Source organism: Desmodus rotundus, chromosome 2, assembly GCF_022682495.2.
Source record: "Desmodus rotundus isolate HL8 chromosome 2, HLdesRot8A.1, whole genome shotgun sequence".
NCBI lineage: Eukaryota > Metazoa > Chordata > Mammalia > Chiroptera > Phyllostomidae > Desmodus > Desmodus rotundus.
This window is the reverse complement of record NC_071388.1, coordinates 145,835,062-145,853,764: the sequence shown is the minus strand read 5'-3', so window position 1 is coordinate 145,853,764 and position 18,703 is coordinate 145,835,062. Positions and strand designations below refer to the sequence as shown.

The 18,703-nt window shown below is 38.1% G+C and overlaps 1 protein-coding gene across 3 annotated transcripts in view; it reads right to left on the bottom strand.

Moving 5' to 3' along the window:
• GPD2 (glycerol-3-phosphate dehydrogenase 2) overlaps window positions 1-18,703 on the bottom strand; it is a 129,166-nt gene that overhangs the window by 26,047 nt on the left and 84,416 nt on the right. For all 3 annotated transcript variants that reach the window (XM_053918684.2, XM_024579930.4, XM_045187391.3), the window contains exons 7-8: window positions 6,010-6,174; window positions 5,008-5,152 (exon numbers count right to left, since the gene is read on the bottom strand). In XM_053918684.2, the coding sequence (XP_053774659.1) occupies window positions 5,008-5,152; window positions 6,010-6,174 (310 nt within the window). The remainder of the gene's footprint in view (window positions 1-5,007; window positions 5,153-6,009; window positions 6,175-18,703) is intronic.

The following is an 18,703-nucleotide window of genomic DNA, read 5'->3' as shown; positions in this document are numbered from 1 at the left end:
AATTTAGTAAATAACACTCTATTGAAACAAAAAGATAAATTCTGTATTCCAACAAATTATATGTTGGTATATCTTACATGTGATCCTTTAATGGACCAGATATCATATAATATGCCTAAATAACTCAACAAACCTCATCAATCTCAGCATAAAATTATAATATTCAGCAACCTAGACATGAAATGCTGTTAGAAAAGCAAAGTACCAAATCTTTTAAAACGTTTCAATGCAATAAAAGCAGTTTAAAGGGTGAAGGTGATGGTTACCAACACACGTAACTGGAACCTGTAGAGAATCAACTGCTTAAGTGAAGACATATGTGTCACACATACACTTAACAGGCACAGAGGGAGGACAAAGCTATTAATGTCTGGTATAAAAATTTAAGAATCCATTTGGAAATACCTTTCATCAGCTCTAAATTACCTAATTCACACTGTCCCTTAGGGAAAAGAGTGTTTTCTTACAACGAGTTAATTCTGCGAGGTTACAGTGAAGCTCCAAAAGGGGTGTCAACTGTATGCAGACCGTGCAGAGGACAGCAGAGTGAAGCACAGGTCTTTTTCAACACGTGTAGTTTACTTGACATCAAGGGCAAAAAAGCTTACTGCTAATTTACGTGTGTGTGGTGTCTGTCTGTCTGTCGGGGCAGGGGTGTAGGATTAAAAGTAATGAACAATTTTCTCATGCAGACCATTGCCTTCCTGACGTACCTTTATTTGAACTGAAATCAATTTATTGTTAACTACTTAGCAATCAGTGGTAGAGCTAACAGTATGTACACACATTACTGAAAAAAAAATGACCCCTTGTCAGTGGTAAAAAGCATCTTTCAGCTAGAGGGAGACGATTTTCATGCATTTCAGTTATTTGGTGTATCATCACTGCTTTTGCAAGAGCATAGCCACACTCATGAAAATCCCAGATTTGTTAAGTAAACTAAAGAGTATATTTTAAAATAAATGATTTCTGTGTGTTGGGTTTTCTGAAATTAAAATAATAATTTCCTTACCATTGCACAAGAGAATTCCACATGTGGAATGTTAGGGTCATAACAAGCTTAGTAAACGCTGTAAAGATACCCTGAAAACAGCTCAACAAGATATACTCACACATGGTCCTTACCCTCCACTTAGCAACCGACAAGCAAAAAGTCACTAGCTACTACTGAACTCACTGCATTTCCAAACCGCGCAGGTTCTAGTTGAAATGTTAGTTCTGAAGTTATCAGGCAGTTTATAGGGCAGCCCCAGATGGTCTCACTCATTCCTAAGGACCTAGTTAGAGCCTTGAGTTAGACTTGCTGAGTGTGATTGACTGATGAACCCAGAGAGGTATTTCAGTCTGAGATCTCTTCAGTCCACCCAAGAAAATGACTTGTTATGGAGAGCAAAACTTTCCTCTGGGATGCCAGAACTACAGCTGCTCAAGGTCAGTGCCAAAGAGGTAATAAACCCTTAATCCAACTTGCAGGCCCAAACCAAGGGAGCAGCCAGAACAGGAACTGAGCTGCCAACCTCTCCTCCAGGGTTTCCAGCGGGCTGTGTGGTACTTCTATAGTCCAAAGTGCTAACTAAGCATGGGACCTCCATTTCTCCCAAAATAGAATGAGATCACTTACACAGGTACCTTAGACTTCGACTAATGCTTTCCTGATTTGCAGTTAGGGGGCCCAAAGCTAATGCAAAATTTTTAGGATAAAAAAGGCATAACCAGTGTGGCTCAGTGGGTTGGGCATCATCCTGCAATCCGAAAGGTTGCAGGTTCAATTCCCAGTCAGAGCACATGCCTGGGTTAATGGCCGGGTCCCCAGTTGGGGCCATGTGAGAGGCAACCAAGTGATGTTTCTCTCCCTCTCTTTCTCCCTTCCTTTCCTTCTCTCTAAAAACAAATAAATAAAATCTTTTTTAAAAAGCCTATTAAAAAAGGCATTCTGTCTTGCAAATATTACATGCAGGTGGTATATATTTTTATTTCTTTAAAAACACCTATCTACTCTGTTATTAACACATTGTAAAGCACAGCAGAGGTGTAGCATGACCTCTTTCATATAAAAATTTTAAACGGATATACATTTGTGCAAGCATAAACATAAATTTCCTAAAAGGAATCAGAAGGAAATCTTACTGATTACCAGAGAAGAACTGCAGTGGGGGAATGAGATAGAGGCATGAGGAAGAAGAGGGAGGCTTTCCCTTTCCATTTTGTATCTATTTTTCTCTAGTGATTATTTCTATTAATTTCACCTATTATAGGAGTTGCCTGGGCAGTAAAACAAAGAATCATATTTTGTTTCCCTGTTTTAACTTCTCTATACTTAAAAATTCTCTCATAGGTATTATACTAAAATTTCAATTTTAAGAAAAGTAATACTCTCAATTTGGACAAGTTAACAACAACGACAAAATGTTAATAGAATTCATTCAAAAATATTTACTGGTCACTAACTATTATGTTCCAGACATAGGACCAGGAGCTGGGGGTATAGCGGTCAACAAAACAGATAAAAAGTAATCAAAGGATGATACGTTGTCAAAATGTATACAAATCAGGTACTATTATGAGATAAGGAACCCGAAGCTAAAAGCAACAGCTTGCCAAGGTCACAGAATTGGCAAGAAGTAAAGTGATGAACAAACCCAGGAAGTTCTCCAGCAAGATATCACCTTAACACACACTCTCCATACAGTCTCCTGTCCGTGCATCCTCAAAGAGCAGAATGTCTTCCCATGTAAATAATGGGCAAACTAAGGTTCCCTGAATAAACTGGCTTTTCCCAAATGACGTCATTTTTAAGTGGCAGAAGTAACATAAGGGAAAATAAGTATCCTCAAAAATCATGGGACAGTAGTAAAAAAAACACAAAATATAATACACAAGAAAATATGTTGAATCTGTTAAGATCTAAACAAATATGAGGATCACGATGATGTGTGTGTCCATAGTTTAGGTATTACATCTGTACTCTAAGATATGTTACCGCCCCCCCCCCTCAAAAACCTTATAAACCAGCTGGCCTTGCATATTTTTAATTCAATACCAAATAAATGTAATTAATTGTGTCTGGGATTACTGTTGAAAATTTCTCTATATACAAGAAACATTTACAACATTTACATATATTTACTTCTCTCCCTTTCACTTGAACTAAACTTGTGGTTAGCAGTTTTTAAAACTCTATTAAGTACCGCTGCATAAACCTGTATTATTAAGACTAGCAGCATCTTGATTTCTCCAGTCCTAAGTAAAAATACTAATGACTGTCAACCAACTACTTGGAGACATTTGCAAGTTGGTGGATAAGAAATTCCCTTTAGTGTTTTCCTTGGTAGAAGTGCAATATTTTTCCAAGTAAAAGTGTGTTTAATACATATTAGGAGTATTTTTGGACTCTATTAAAGAAAAATCAGCTACTGGTAAACTGATAATTAATAAGGCATTAGCATCTATTACACTGCAGGATGACATTCTAGGAGAATATATATATTAAACAAAATAGATCTATAGATCCATTTTATCAAATATTAAAAGATTTCTAAGTTCTTTTGGGGAAATTATAAGAAAGAAATACCTCTCATTCTAAACATATAACCTAGAAATTATCACCGTTAACCCAAAATTGCACTACCTAAAGATAACCATTATTTAAATATAACATATTTCCTTTTAATCATTTTTATATACTTATATAATATTTAGATCATATTGTACATATAATCATGCGTCATCCTTTCTAAATTAACATTGTTTAGATTGTTTGGATCATTAGCGTTTTCTTAGGACATTGAAATTATTTATAATTATAATTGTAATGACTATGTAATATTACCTTGTTCAGATATACCATATTATGCATTATCTATTCTCCTAAAGTTAGAAACTGAAGTGGTTTCTAGTGTTTTCTCAGCTACAAATAACGTCATAAGGAATGTCTGGAACATAAATCACTATTTCGTACAGAACTACCGGTGTGCCTCTAGACTTACCGCACATGAGAACGAAACGGTGCGCACGTTCAATACTCTTAGCACGGCCACATGAGTTTTTTCCACAGATGCCTTAAATTGTACATGAGGGGTAATCATTGCTAACTTCATATGGCCCAAAGCCATATGTTTCTTTTTTAACTGGTTAAAAATGTTAAACATATACAAAAATGGAGAGAATATTTTAAAATGTCCCTCACCCAATTTAAACTGTTATAAACTGATATTCTTATTTCATCTCTATCCCTACCCATTTCTCTATTTCTGATTGTCTTTGTTATAATGATAAATTATAAATTGTATCTGATTTTTACTTGTTATAATATTTTTCAAAGTATATTTCAGAAGTTATTAACCTAAAAATATCAGAGTGGTCCTTATTTTCAAATTCTTCATAAGCAAATTTGGTAGTTTCATAAAATTAACTTTTTGGTTTTTTTTAATCCTCACCCAAAGATATGTCTTTATTGATTTTAGTGGGGGAGGGAGGAGAAAGAAACATTGATTAGATGCCTCTCACACATGCCCAGACCAAGGATTGAACCTGCAACCTTTTGGTGTACAGGACAATACTCCAACCAATCGAGCCACCAAGCCAGGGAAACTTTTTAATTTTTTAATTAAAATGTCATTTACGGAATTTTTACAAAATTAATTTTCAATCTTTTAATGAAAATTAAAATTCAAAACACTAAGGCTTTAATCTCTGAAGATGAGTACCCTAAAGAAAGTATAAAAATGGATCCCAGATCATTAACTCCTACAAAGGAGCCCTGCCATAAAAGCTACGAAATTGCACTTTGTGTTTTAGATGAGTTCCTTCACTTATTTCTCCTCATTTTTTTGTTTATTTTTTAACTATAATGGACATATAATGCACGTTAGTTTCCAGTATACAACATAGTGACCAGACATATTTCTCTTCATCTCGTATTAAGAAAGGTGTGCTGAAAGAACAAACAGAGACAATTTCTGTGGCCCTCGTTCTCTGGTGACAGTCACCGAACTGGCATACAGTTACCTGTAGTACCCGGGCATCACAATGTGGACACCGGCACTGGGCTGGCAGATAGCCGTGGCGTTCTTATCATCCATTTTGCGCACAGTGTCTGTGAAAGGTCCTGTGGCATTGATAACACATTTGGCTCTCACGTCAAATTCCTGCCCTGAAAAAGAAAGCAGCATCAATCACACACCCCATTTGTTTCTCTGCTCACTGATGCTTTGGATTATTAATTCATCTATTAACTTAGTCTATGGCGAAGTATACTGTACACAACACTAAAGGACATGAACAGCGAGAGTTATTGAAAAGCCACACAAAAGGCTTGCACCTGAGTAAATTTTCCAAAACCACGTTCAAACTGAGGGGGAAAACAAGCATGCCACTTTTTCATTTCAGCTCTCAGTTATTTTGCAAAATGCCCAGCATCAAAGTGCCAAACATGAAGAAAGTGGGATGGGAAAATAAGATGCTTTCTCTTTAAAACTCAAATGTGTAAACAGTGCTGCCATGTGACAATATATTTCACATTACTGGTTTGGTGCAAGGAAACGATGTAATTTGGAAACTGCGCCTACATGACTACAGATTCAAGAGAAGAGTGAAAATCTAACCCAAGTTAAGTGATTGACCTTAATGATGTGTAAATACACTGTTTATGTCAGTTAAATGATACTTTGAAACTTGGCCCATTTATTTCATTTTATTAATAACATGTTTCTGTAAAGAAAACGAAATGCATTCATAGCTGTGGGAATTCTGTGGTCATTTTTATTATTGCATTTATTATCATCATCATCATCATCATTATCATTATTTAACACAAAAGGGGAAATTGCCAAGTCCCACAAGGGAAAATTTTCATGTTAAGCCAGTCATTGTTGACAATAAGGAATATAATTAAGATGACTCTGAAATCTGGCTTCAATAAAAAAGAAGTGACAGAAAAATTATAACTCAGTCATTATATAGGCAAGGCAAGAGGCTAAGAAATACCTTCCTGCCAGAGCCTTTGCGTACCTGTGAGTACGTCCTTGCACCGCGCGCCGCTCACGCACTCTTTCCCTGTCTGGGGGTCTGTCTTCTTCAGCAAGCTCAGGACCTCCATGTAATTGGCCGTGGCAGCCCCATACCTGGCAGCAGTGAGAGCAATGGCAAGGTTCATCCGTGCATCGTTGTGTTGTCCTGCAGCAGGGGAAAGGAGCAGAGGAGGGACAGGAGTCACCTCCAGCCACAGGCTGGTGGTACGGCAGTGTGTCACAACAGATATGTCACATCTGTCCCTGTCACCCAGGATATACGTGATGGATGTCAGCTCTAGAGGGCACGATTTAGAAATACATGGCCATTCTCAGTCAGGCATTCACCTGCTCCCGCAGCAAGTGCGCTTTCGTATCTCAGAAAGGGCGGAAAATCTCCCTTTCCTACAGGGCTCGTATCAATGATCGGAAAGTTAAGCAGTAAGTAATTATTCTCTGTTTGGGAACATATGTGTATGTCAGACTTTTCCTAATACAGACAACCCGTATGCCTGAAAGGGAAGCAATTCAAAACTTCAGAATATCTGACACCCCAACTGGTGTTGATTAGCAATTTTTATGAATCTCTGCTCTATCTAATATTCAAAATCAAGAGCTTAATCTTCCACAGAGAATTTCTTAGTATTCTATAAAAGGATTTTTCTTGGTTTGAATTTTGATTAGAGCTCTTTAACATGTAACATTTTTTAAATCGCACATAAAAGGCAAGAAATTAAGCAGGGCAAAATTTAATTACAGAACAATTCCTACCTGTATTGTTAAAGATTTATTGCTGAAAAAATCCTAGTTAAAGAAAACTAAGGGGGAGGAGAAGGGGGGAAAGATGATTAATCACTTTAAAATAGTGGCATCACTAGAGACTTTTTCTATTTATTATTGCCAGTGGAGTTAACGCTGACCGGGAAGAATTACTCTACATTGCAGGGGCCAGGTTCTCTGTGCCCTGAATAATTAATTACCCAGGGCTAGATGTATTGAAGCAGGGTTCAAATTCTCACACATTGGGATCGGTTCTATCAAGATAATACTGATAAAGGGATGAATTTGTAATGAATATTGTTGTTGATTTATGTTGCCAGCATACCAAACATTTAGTATAAATGGTTTATGTAAAGTTTCTTCCTTGTGATTCAGTCTGTGCAGGGCCAGAAGCACAACACAGGTAATCTGTTCCAGCTAAAAGGGCAAAGTTATAAAGAGAGAATCAATGACTGAACATGCCACCACCCCTCCCCACAAACATCTTATTCTAAAACCACTGAACTCATACAATCAGCCAAGAACCTTTCCCTCAAAATTAAATCCTCTATCAAGTGAAGAACATACATTACACCTCAACATGCAGAATGAAAGTTATTTTATCCAGAAATTAATAGAAGTAGAAGAAAGAAACAGCTGCAGCAGCAGTACCTGTGGTAGAAGGAGGAAGGTCAGCATTTCTATCAAGTTCAACTTAGTGTGATGCTAACATTGCTATTACACAGTCAGTTGGTATATTTAAAGTTTAAGAAACCAACTTTTATTAATGTAAGACTCCTTACTTAAAATTGGAATATGCTCCACAAAGTTAAATACATACAAAGAGTCCAAAGAAACAAAATACAAGGAACACCACAGATCATCTCTTTAAAGATATTACAAATCTAAACTAAAGAGAGTCCCCAACCCCTCTGCTCTTTCTAGTAGATTCATGCTCATGACACTGAAACACCCTATCGGTAATTCAAAAAAAAATTCAAGACCTGCTTGTACGGTAGGGAAAGGCTCATCCACACAGGTGTGCCCTGATGTACACACAGGGCAAGTCTCAAAGAAAGCCACGTGTAAATCAACTATTTTCAACCCTGCATGAAATCACTATTCAAAGGAACCAGACACAAATCCCACTTATTAAATGACAGACTCCTTTGTAATATGGTATATCTATTACACAATCATCTGGTAATAAAACTCTAAGTTCTAAAAATACAAAATCTTTAATACTTTTTAAAAAATAAGATTCCCTGGGGCAGTACTGGTATAGTTCATCTGACTCTGTGGGTTTTCTACTAAGAAAAGCCTCCTTAATCACCTTCCAAATCCCAGCACTTTTGAAAGGTAAACAAGATCAACCTCAGTCAAGTGTGTGGTGAAAACAAATTCCTTTGGCTCTTTTCCACACCTGCCCTGAGAGCCAACAGCACCTGCCTTGACTCAAATCAGGTATGTCACTTATTTATAAACTGCCTCCGTCTGCCACAGTTCTACTCCCATTGTATCTAGAACTGTGAAATTATTTGCAATTCCCTAAATGCCTGTATTATTTCACACTTTCTTGCCTTTGCCCACACTCATTCTTCTGGCTGGAATACCACTGTGGAAGCTCTGGACAATTCCCATTTATCTCTCATGACTGGGTTCAAACATCTCCCCATGAAGTCTCCCCTTATCTGTGTCTCTCCAAAGCAAAGTTGTTCATTCCTTCTTCTGAGTCAACATCATCCCTTGTTCCTTCCCATTTTATAGTCATTAAATTTAAGAAAGGAAGGAAACCCCAGAAATGTGTAAAATCTGAATTTAAACCCAAAGTATCCTTCATATTTAAGTTGCATCAGTGGGACAAAAGGAGAAATGGTTATGTATGATTCCCTCAAGACTTATTCCGTAAGTTTTCCCCTCTGCAGAGGAAAAGCAAACACAGTTATTACAAGCTCCAAGAAACTGACAAGTAAGTTGACCTTCCCCTGGGCCCAGGAGGTTGCACCTCCACCCAGAAGTTCCCTTCTTTGCAGACATTCAGCTTAATTCACTCACCTCCTTGGATTCGTGGTAGGCCTCCTCCCCAACCTACATTATATTCACCCTTTACCCTGAGACACCCAGATGCCTGCAGTATATGCTTCCTGGGATAAGTGGTGTATTTTCACTCTTCTTAACTGAATTCCCCCTTTCTTGACATTTTGCAAGGTATCTGTATGCCTCCTGTAATTTTATTTCCGGAGAAAAAGTTTTTGACAACACTGCATGGCATTGGAATGTGATACAATAAGCTCAACTCCCCCACCCAATTGATCTGCTTATTAAGTTTGGATTCTCGAATCTGTTTCCTCGGAGCCAGGCAATATGACACCGTTCACTAATCAGTGACTAGCTTTACATTGGCACTTCCACAAGGACCCAGATGGGGACTGTGAAAATCTGTTTCCTACTCGTCTCCTTTTGCACTTGAAATCCTGCATATGTGCACATTCTGAACTTACAACTCATATGAGAGGAAGCACAGAAGAGGTGGAACTGTAACTGTTTTCCCTTGTTTAGAACAACAAAATGTTAAATCAACCCACCGAACAGAATGTAGGTCAGTCAGTGGTGGCAGAGAAGGATTTTGCTTTAATCCTCAATGGCCTTGCACACGGAATAGTGAGAAATATTTTGAGTGAAAAATATTTTAGAATGTAACCACGTGATAGGCCTCAAATATAAATATTTTGGAGACATAGCAATATTGCTCTCCTCAGAGGGTTTCAAAGTTTGGCAGCTAAGTTAACATGCAAAACAGCGGGGGGAAAAAGAAATAATCATTGAATGTGTAAACGGTATGAAGAATGAGTAAATATAAAAAAATCCTAGGTAACAAATTACCTGGCATTTTCCTGGGCCTTCAGATCTAAAATTCTACAATGCTGTGAAATTCTACACACAATCTCCCTTTAATGCAGCACACGTTAAAATGGCCATTTACATCACACAGACTCATCTACATGGAGCCAGGAATTCGTACAGAAAGTCTAAAATTGTTATAAAAAATAGTTCTTGATTAAAATAACACCTGTTCATAAAGTCATTGTCAATTAAAATTGCCACTGTTGAAATGTTAGTATTTCCTTCCATCTCCCTGTACCCTGACCCTACTTCTAGAACGAGGAATATGGATGCGTGGCAGGGCGGGTGGGGCAGTGGGGGAGAATACTTCCCTAAAGATTTAATCCCATTTCTGACAAAATGCGCAGGGCATGCTTTATAGTCCCAGACTGACAGTCACAATGACCTCTCAGGCAGCTTCTCCTTGGCAGTCAGGCAAAGATAATTCAAATGATAATAACCTACAAACTCAAGCTGATTTAATATAATCATTGTATTTAAAACTTCCCCATCTAATGGGAAGAGTGCAATAGAGGCAGAGTAAAAAACAAGGTGTATGTGTGTGTGTAAGGAGATTACTAAATTCTGGTTTAAATACACATGTCGAATAAACTTAAAAAGGCAAACTCAGAATGAGAACATACTTTTCATGGTAAATTGTGACAAGAAAGCATTTCCCAAAGTAAATTATTTATAAAAGCGATTACTCGTGCGGGTAGTGGCAGGGATCAGGGAGAATGCACCTTACATAACACACTGGTGAATGGCTCTGGCCTTGGAATGACTGGGTCACAAGTTTGGGGGCCTCTCGGGGCTTCAGTGTCCTACAAAAGGAGAGGAGTCGGGTGCTCCGCTGAAATTATAGTGAATGTAATGGCTAATCTTCAATAGCTGGCTTCTACCCTTGTTAAGACTTCAACTTTTCCTGCTTTTCTGGTTTCTCTCACTTTGGCCCAGTATGTCTAATGGGCATTAATAAAGACCAAAGTACAGGTGCTTTATAAACTAAATCATAAAAATAAAATCAGAAATCGTTTTCTTACATTAGACCTAGAGTTATAATGAAATCGTGATTTGATTAGCCTTTATGGGTTACAGAGTCTTGCAAAAATTGTCCCAGTTCTTCACCCTTCCTTGTAGCCATGCTCTTTGCCATCTGTCTTCACAGTGTCCTCTCCCACTCTGACTCTGGACCCAGCCCTGAAAAACTGCTCTCACCAATAGAATGTTAGTAGATGTGAGAGGAAAAAAGAAAAAGGAGGCTCTTCAAGTGCCATGAAAAGGACATTCCTAGGCTAGCCTGCTGGGACCAGGAGCATGATGAGAGGCATGTGGCAAATTGCTCCCGTTATCACTGCAGCCAAGGCCACCCGACATCAGCTGACAGACATGAGCACCAGTTCAGCAGAGAGCAGAAGAACCTGAGCCAGACAAGATCAAAAAACCTGACCACTCCAATGCAGGAGCAATAATCCTAATTGTTTTTATGCTACTGAGGTTCAATGGTTGTGTGGAACTGTGGCAATAGATAACTCACACCAGCCATATAACCAATTTTCTAATAAAGTTAGTCCCAACTGAAACACTGGCTCTATCTTCAAAACTGCATTCTAAGATGGCTATTTAGAACACAGCTCATTTTCCTGTAAAAACGATATGAATAAATGATGGTGAGGTGATTAGTTTGTGCCATAAAAGCAGTTTAGTGCATAGGGTGATTGAATAAGGGATTGGTAATGATTCCAACAGCCTCAATGCCCCCCACTCCCACCCACTGACCTTGAATCCCCAGGCTAACCCCAGTGCCCATCCTCAAATACAGCTCTGTTCTTTCATACCTCTGGCTTGCTCATGTTGTCCCTACTTGGTACACTATCAACTTTTCATTTTTCCTTCATGAAATCTTTCCTGACTCCTCTCTTATTCAAGAGCCTTCTCTCCTCTGTGCTTCCATGGCACTTTGTAAGTACACTTATTACTGCACAAACTGTCTTCTAAACATTTACATTTGACACTCATTTACTGAGCAAACAGTACTCAATGCTTTTAATGTACCAGGGGTTGTCCAAGGAACCAGGGTTACAGCAGACACCCAAATAATCACAATTCCAAGCCTAGGGAACCTTGATTCTAATAATATGTTCTTAAAAGAACAAGAGAGAATCTTATTCAATGGCTCTCACAGTACCTACCATAGCATTTGTTACTTGGTAGATATTCAAATATTTGTTGAACAAACGAATGAATGAGTTAATGTACATGAATACAGAACATAATCACAGGTCAAATAAGGGAAATGTGCTCAAGGCTAAGAGAGTCTAGGAATAGTGCCCAACCCCTCAGCCCTACCCCCACTATAGCTGTGCTCTCCTCTGAATCAAGGGACTATTGTCTGTCTACCTAGCTACCCAGCAGACAATGGAAACAGGATGTCTTCTATCACAAAATCGCTGGTGAAAACACAAACAAAAGGAGAAGACCAGTGATAAAGTTTGATGTGTGATTAGGACAGCAAGCTGCAGATCCCTTCAACACATACTGATCGAGCACATACTCTGAGACTGGCATGATGCTAGGCACTAGGGATCCACTAAGTAGGGAGAATAAGATCACCCTGGTCCCTGCTCTATGGAACCACATTCTAATGGGGGAGACGGATAAAATCAACTACAATAAATTAATAAGGCAATTAAGATTATGAGGGGGGGTTAGGGCTGGGCAGGCGACAACAATGGGGGGGAAATGGGGACAACTGTAATTGAATGACAATTTATAAAATTATTAGAAAAAGAATTGCAAATCAAGGGAAAAACAGGTGGCAGGGAGAGCAATTCCCTGGGGCAGGGGCTGTATGTTCGGGCAGTCAGGGAAAACAGTCAAGGTGAGCAAGTAGAGACAAGGCAAAGAAGACAGGTCCTAACAGCAAGACCACCTCCTATAAGCTGTAATCACTGTTGTTTGCAGGTATATCCAAAGCTCATATGAAACATAAACTACCAAAAAAGCAACCACGGTATCAGCGCAACTCCCTTTGAGTAAAAAGTGCTTGGAAAGTCATTTTTCTCATTCATACTTTAAGTATTCACCTATATTTTACATATACTTATCAGGAATTAAGTTTTAAAATCTTCCTGGGTTAATATTCATTCTTCCAGAACATGTCTCCTTGTATAGGCTGGTAACACTCAAAACAAAAGCATAATATTCAAAGTTTATGAATCAGAGTAATTTGCTGTCACTTATCAATACTACATCAGGGAGAGACACCTGTTAGCACTAGCATGTAATCATTTTTATTATTAAATACAAAGGTACAATTAAATACAGGCACAGGATGTGACCTGCATCATAATTCTGCCCGGCCTTTCCCTTCACAATATTCTTTTCATTATCGTGGCCCTTTTATTCCTTTACGTTTCTTTTGTCTCTCCCTCAGTTCTCGAATATGCTATTTACAATCTTAAACAATTAGCAATCAGTGTGGATCGGTGGTCTTTGGCCCCAGGTAAACGAAACATTGTGAAGTGCCGTAACATGACACATTTAAGTACATAAAATTTCTATTCTCTAGCAACTTTCCTCTCTTGAGAGAGTTTTAAACGAATATAATAAAGAGTATGTTTTCCACTTTTCAGGTACTTAGAAACCTAGCTAGAGTTGAACAAAAATAAAACCCCCTTTAAACTGCAAACAACAGAAGGCTCTGGGTATCCATTAACTGTACCTGTGCAAAAGTGTTCTGTACACCAGTTCGCGATGGAGACCCTGCCCCTCCCACGCTTACCCAGGACAATTAATGCTCTCTGTAGAACAAACCCAGAATAGATTTTTATACTTTTAAGAAAAAGGGCAAAGGAGCAATGGGACAAAAATTAGCTGAAATGAAGCGGAACAGTCATGACACAATTGAGAGACTCTTTTGCAGACCATTCAACCATGTGGCCACAGGTAATCTTCCTTGGTTGTTTGTAAAATGCTCTGAAGTCACTGATAAGCCATCTCAGAATGTCTAGTTTTGAAGGTACAGGTCTTGCTTTGCTAACTGCAGTCGTGAACACAGGGCATCTTAACCCAAGGTAACTGTCCTGCAAATACTTGAGATTTTATTTCTTTTACAAATAGTTATTAAACACCTACTATGTGCCAGGCATTGAGCTAAGTATCACTGTAGGGAGCAAAAACTGAAACAGATTGGATTGACTCAGCTGCCGCAGGACTCTGAGATACAAGAGCAAGTTTATAGTCTAACACGCGAAAGTCACGAGTTCCAAAAATTCTCTCCAGTTCTTAGCACATTTCCTTTCTCTTTCATCTGCAGTTTTCCTAAAATATCACCAAACATAGTTCTCCAGACATATCTTCTTTTTTCTCATGTTACAGGAAGTTTTGCAAGGTTCTTTCATAGCAGAGTGTGCTCAAGTTAAAGTCCCATCCCCACCAACTGTGAAACCTCACACTAGTTCATCTAAGATTCTTTTCACTCATCTCCACAAGGGGAATATAATGGGACTGACATAGAGTTAATGTGAGGAATGAGAAAGGCAACGTACATTACAACATACTGTATTTGGCCGTGTAGAATGTGCCCCCATGTATAATGCGCATCCATGTTTTTGGCCTGAACTTTCAGGAAAAAACCTTCCAATTTTTAAATTCAGTTATTTATTTATTTATATTTAGATACCTGTTTTTTGTATTTTTGTATTTTGTATACAGACATTATTGCTTTCTTGAGTTACACTTTTAACACATTAGCATACATAAAAGAATTTTAAAAAGTTTATATAGATATGGAATTAGTACTACCCTTGTATAGTGCACATCCTTATTTTTCCCTCAAAAATTTGGGCAAAAACGTGCACATTATACATGGCAAAATGCGGTAGTAGTTCTCAACAAATATTAGCTATCATTATTAAAAGAATTTACTAGAAAGTCAAGACCACCTTATACCTTAAGTAAAAGATATGGCTGCCAAAATATTTTTTAAATAAAAACAAAAAGGCCCTGTATATTCTCTAGTTCTAAATGATTTATGCTCATCAGTGTAGCAAACTTTTCCCAAAATGTGTCATAACGATCTCCAGTCTCTGCACTTCAGGAACACGGTCTGCTCTTTCTGTTTCTTTCTCTCTTCACTTTTTACCACTGACAGGAAAGCCATTCTTTTGCGTGTGTCACAAAGAACAGGAAGACAGGAAAATGGTTTTCCATCCAGAGGAAACAGCATTGACAGGATAACCAATGTTTCAAAAGATTAGAATCACCATATCTTTCTTAATCTAGAGGATTTCATTTTCTCTTTCAGTTTTCACAGAGGAAGTCAACACATGCTATAAATTGGGGGAAGTCAAAAGACTCGTGTTCTAATCTTTCAAACAGTCGCTAACTAGGTGTGTTTTTGTGAAAGCTAACTGTCTAGGTTTTGATTGGTTGGTTGGTTTCCATGCATCTAACCCCCTCCCTGCCCATCATACAAGCCTTGCAGAAAGGCAAAGGCAGCCCCACCTGCAGGAAAGACAGAAGGCCCAGTGGAACACAGGCCTCTCACCTGCCACCACCAATCGGATGCTCTCAACACAGACTTCACTCCAGAGCTAGTGACCCAGAGAACCGCATGTTGAGAATCCAATCTGAAGGTGGAGGCAAGACAGCAGCAGCGAAAGGAATGTCAGCAGTGGTAGCCGAACAAGATGGGACACGCGGTCATCAGCATCAAAGTCTTCGATGATGCACCAGTTCTGGGACAGGATTTTGCTTGTGCTTTGGTTGCTGCAAATCATTTTTGGTCCCTTTTTTTCAAGCTTTGTCTTCATCATTCCCAGTATTTCTGCCTGTTGCTATTGTCCTCTCAAAAAACACTTTTCTCTTACATTAGCCAGATTTTTTTTTTTTCTTTTTTTTGGCCTGAGACTAAAAACTTGAGTGAGACCCAACCCCTGTGCCTCACTTTCCTCATTGCTCGAGCCACAGAGTGGAACTTCATCCCCTCTCACGATTCTTCCAGCTCTACCAATTTTATAAATCGCAATCACAAAATTTCAAATAAACCAACTTAAAACTTGAGAATCTAATTCTATAACAATGTAAAAGAAGCCTTTATAAAAGTAATACACCTCTCACAAAAGGACTGGCAAAAGTAAGTGAATCACTTACAAAGAAACACCTTTCAATCCTCCTCTCATTTGTGTGTGAGTACATGCACACAACTTTTTACAAACCCACTAGAATGGCTCAATCTGCCCCAGGGGTGATTCTGAGTGTGAGCTACATAATAAATACAGAAAACTGTGTGCTAAGGACCAGCTGGGGAATTCTAAGTGGAAGCAGCCTTTTGAGAACCTTTATCAGTTGTAAGGCCAGTCCTATCTTATCAAATTTCTCTCCCTAATCAGGAAAGATTCCACACCTTATCAAACTGTTATCAAATCAGCCTGACCAGAGTCCGATGTCCTAATTGTCTGAAAATAATGTGTACTATCACATTAACAAGAAAATCCAGCCAACTCTCTGCAGCCCAGGGAGAGCCCTGGGGCAGGAGACTAAGAACACCTGAGAAGAGGACACAGCATGCTACAGACTGAACATTCCTCTACCCATCAGTCCGTTCTTCAACTGCAAAGTAAGGGTTATACCGACTTCTCTGCCAGGCTTCCAGAGCCACTGAAATAATCCAGTCAGAGTACATGTGGAAGTATTTGTAAACTGGGAACCATTATAAGAATGCAGCTATTATTGTTAATGAAGATTTCTGTCAATTTATATTCCCCCTCCTTTTGTTTGAAACAGCCTTTAATTTGTTATCCAAGTCATAAGTACATGTATTTCTCAGTTATCAGAATAATATCTCTTAGCAATCCAGACTCAATGTTTATTGAGAAACTTTATTTGGGTCTTGAAAGTCTAAAAGGGGAAGAAAAGTAAGATTTAATTATTCTAAAATATAAAACAATGCCTTCAGGCTCACTTCACAAAAGTGTTTTAAAACTATAATAATATCCAATTGGTTCTTCTCAAATTTGATTGTTTACAAAGCAAAAATCCTGATCTTAATTTGGTTATTCAAATGCGTTTGCCCTACTGGGGTTTTTTAGCAGCAATCATAAATCATCTAATCCACATGAATATATTGTTTCTCAGGGAAATTAATAAAGTATTTGCAGGTGACATGATACTGTATATAGAGAACCCTAAAGATTCCACCAAGAAAACTACCAGAACTGATAAATGAATTCAGTAAAGTAGCATGATACAGTTACATTTTTATACACCAATAATGAACTATTGAAAAGGGAAACTAAGATAAACAGTCCCATTAACAAGTCCACCAAAAAAATAACCTAGAAATAAATTTAACCAATGATGTGAAAGACCTGTACTCAGAAAATTATAAGACACTGAATAAAGAAACCAAAGAAAACACAAATAAGTGAAAGCATACCTCGTGTTCATGGACAGGAAGAATTAACATCATTAAAATGTCCATGCTACCCAAAGCAATCTACAGATTCAATGCCATTCCTATCAAGATTCCAATAGCATATTTCACAACACTAGAACAAATATTCCAAAAATTTATATGGAACCACAAACGACCCCAAATAGCCTCAGCAACCTTGAGAAAGAACAAAGTAGGAGGGATCACACTACCCAGTATCAAACTATACTACAAGGTTGAAGTATCAAAAAGCATGGTCCTGTCATAAAAGCAGACACATACACCAATGGAACAAAACAGAGAACCCAGACGTAAACCCACGCCTTTAAGGTCAATTAATATTTGACAAAGGAGGCAAGAACATACAACGAGGTAAACATAGTCTATTCAATGAATGATGTAGAGAAAACTAGACAGATGCATGCAAAAAAATGAAAGAAGACCACCATATACCATACACAAGAATAAACTCAAAATAAAGACTTAAATGTTAGACTCAAAAACATAAAAATCCTAGAAGAAAACACAGGCAGTAAAATCTCAGACATTTCTCGTAGCAATATTTTTTCTGATGTATTTCCTTGGGCAAGAGAAACAAAAGAAAAATAAACAAATGGGACTACATCATACTATAAAGTTTTTGCACAGCAAAGGAAACCATCAACAAAATGAAATCCCACTGAATGGGAGAACATATTCGCCAATGATACATCTGATAAGGGGTTAATATCCAAAAATTATAAACAACTTATACTATTTAACATCCAAAACACAAACAATCCAATTTTAAAATGGGCAGAATGAAGACAATTGTACTTGAACAACAATAAAAAAAAAGTTTAAAAAAAATTTTTTAAAAGGGCAGAGATTCTAAATAGACATTTCCCTAGAGAGGACATAGAGATGGCCAATAGACACATGAAAAAATGCTCAATGTTACTAATCACCAGAGAAAGGCAAATGGAAACCACAATGAGATACCATCTCATACCTGTCCATCTCATACCTTACTAATGAATGGCTATCATTAGTAAATCAACAAACAAGTGCTGGCAAGGATGTAGAGACAAGGGAGCCCTCATGCACAGCTGGTGGGAATGCAGACTGGTGCAGCCACTGTGAAAAGCAATATGGAGTTTCCTCAAAATATTTAAAATGTAACTGCCTTATGACCCAGTGATTCCACTTCTGGGAATATACCCTAAGAAACCCAAAACACTAATTCAAAAGAATATATGCACCTCTATGTTTATAGCTAAGATTTGGAAGCAGCCCCAGTGCCCATCAGTAGATGAGTAGATAAAAAAGCCATGGTACTTTTGCACAATGGAATACTACTTGGCCATAAGAAGGATGGAAGTCTTTCCTTTTGCGACAGTATGGATGGACCTGTAGAACATTACGCTAAGTGAAACAAGCTAATCGGTGAAAGAAAATACCATATGATTTCACCTATATGTGGAATCTAATGAACAAAATAAACTAACAAACAAAATAGAAGCAGACTCATAGATACAGAGAACAGACTGACAGCTGACACAGGGGAGGAAAGGGTTGGGGGACTGGGTGAGAAAGGTGAAGAGATCAAGCAAAAAATAAAACAAATCCTCACATA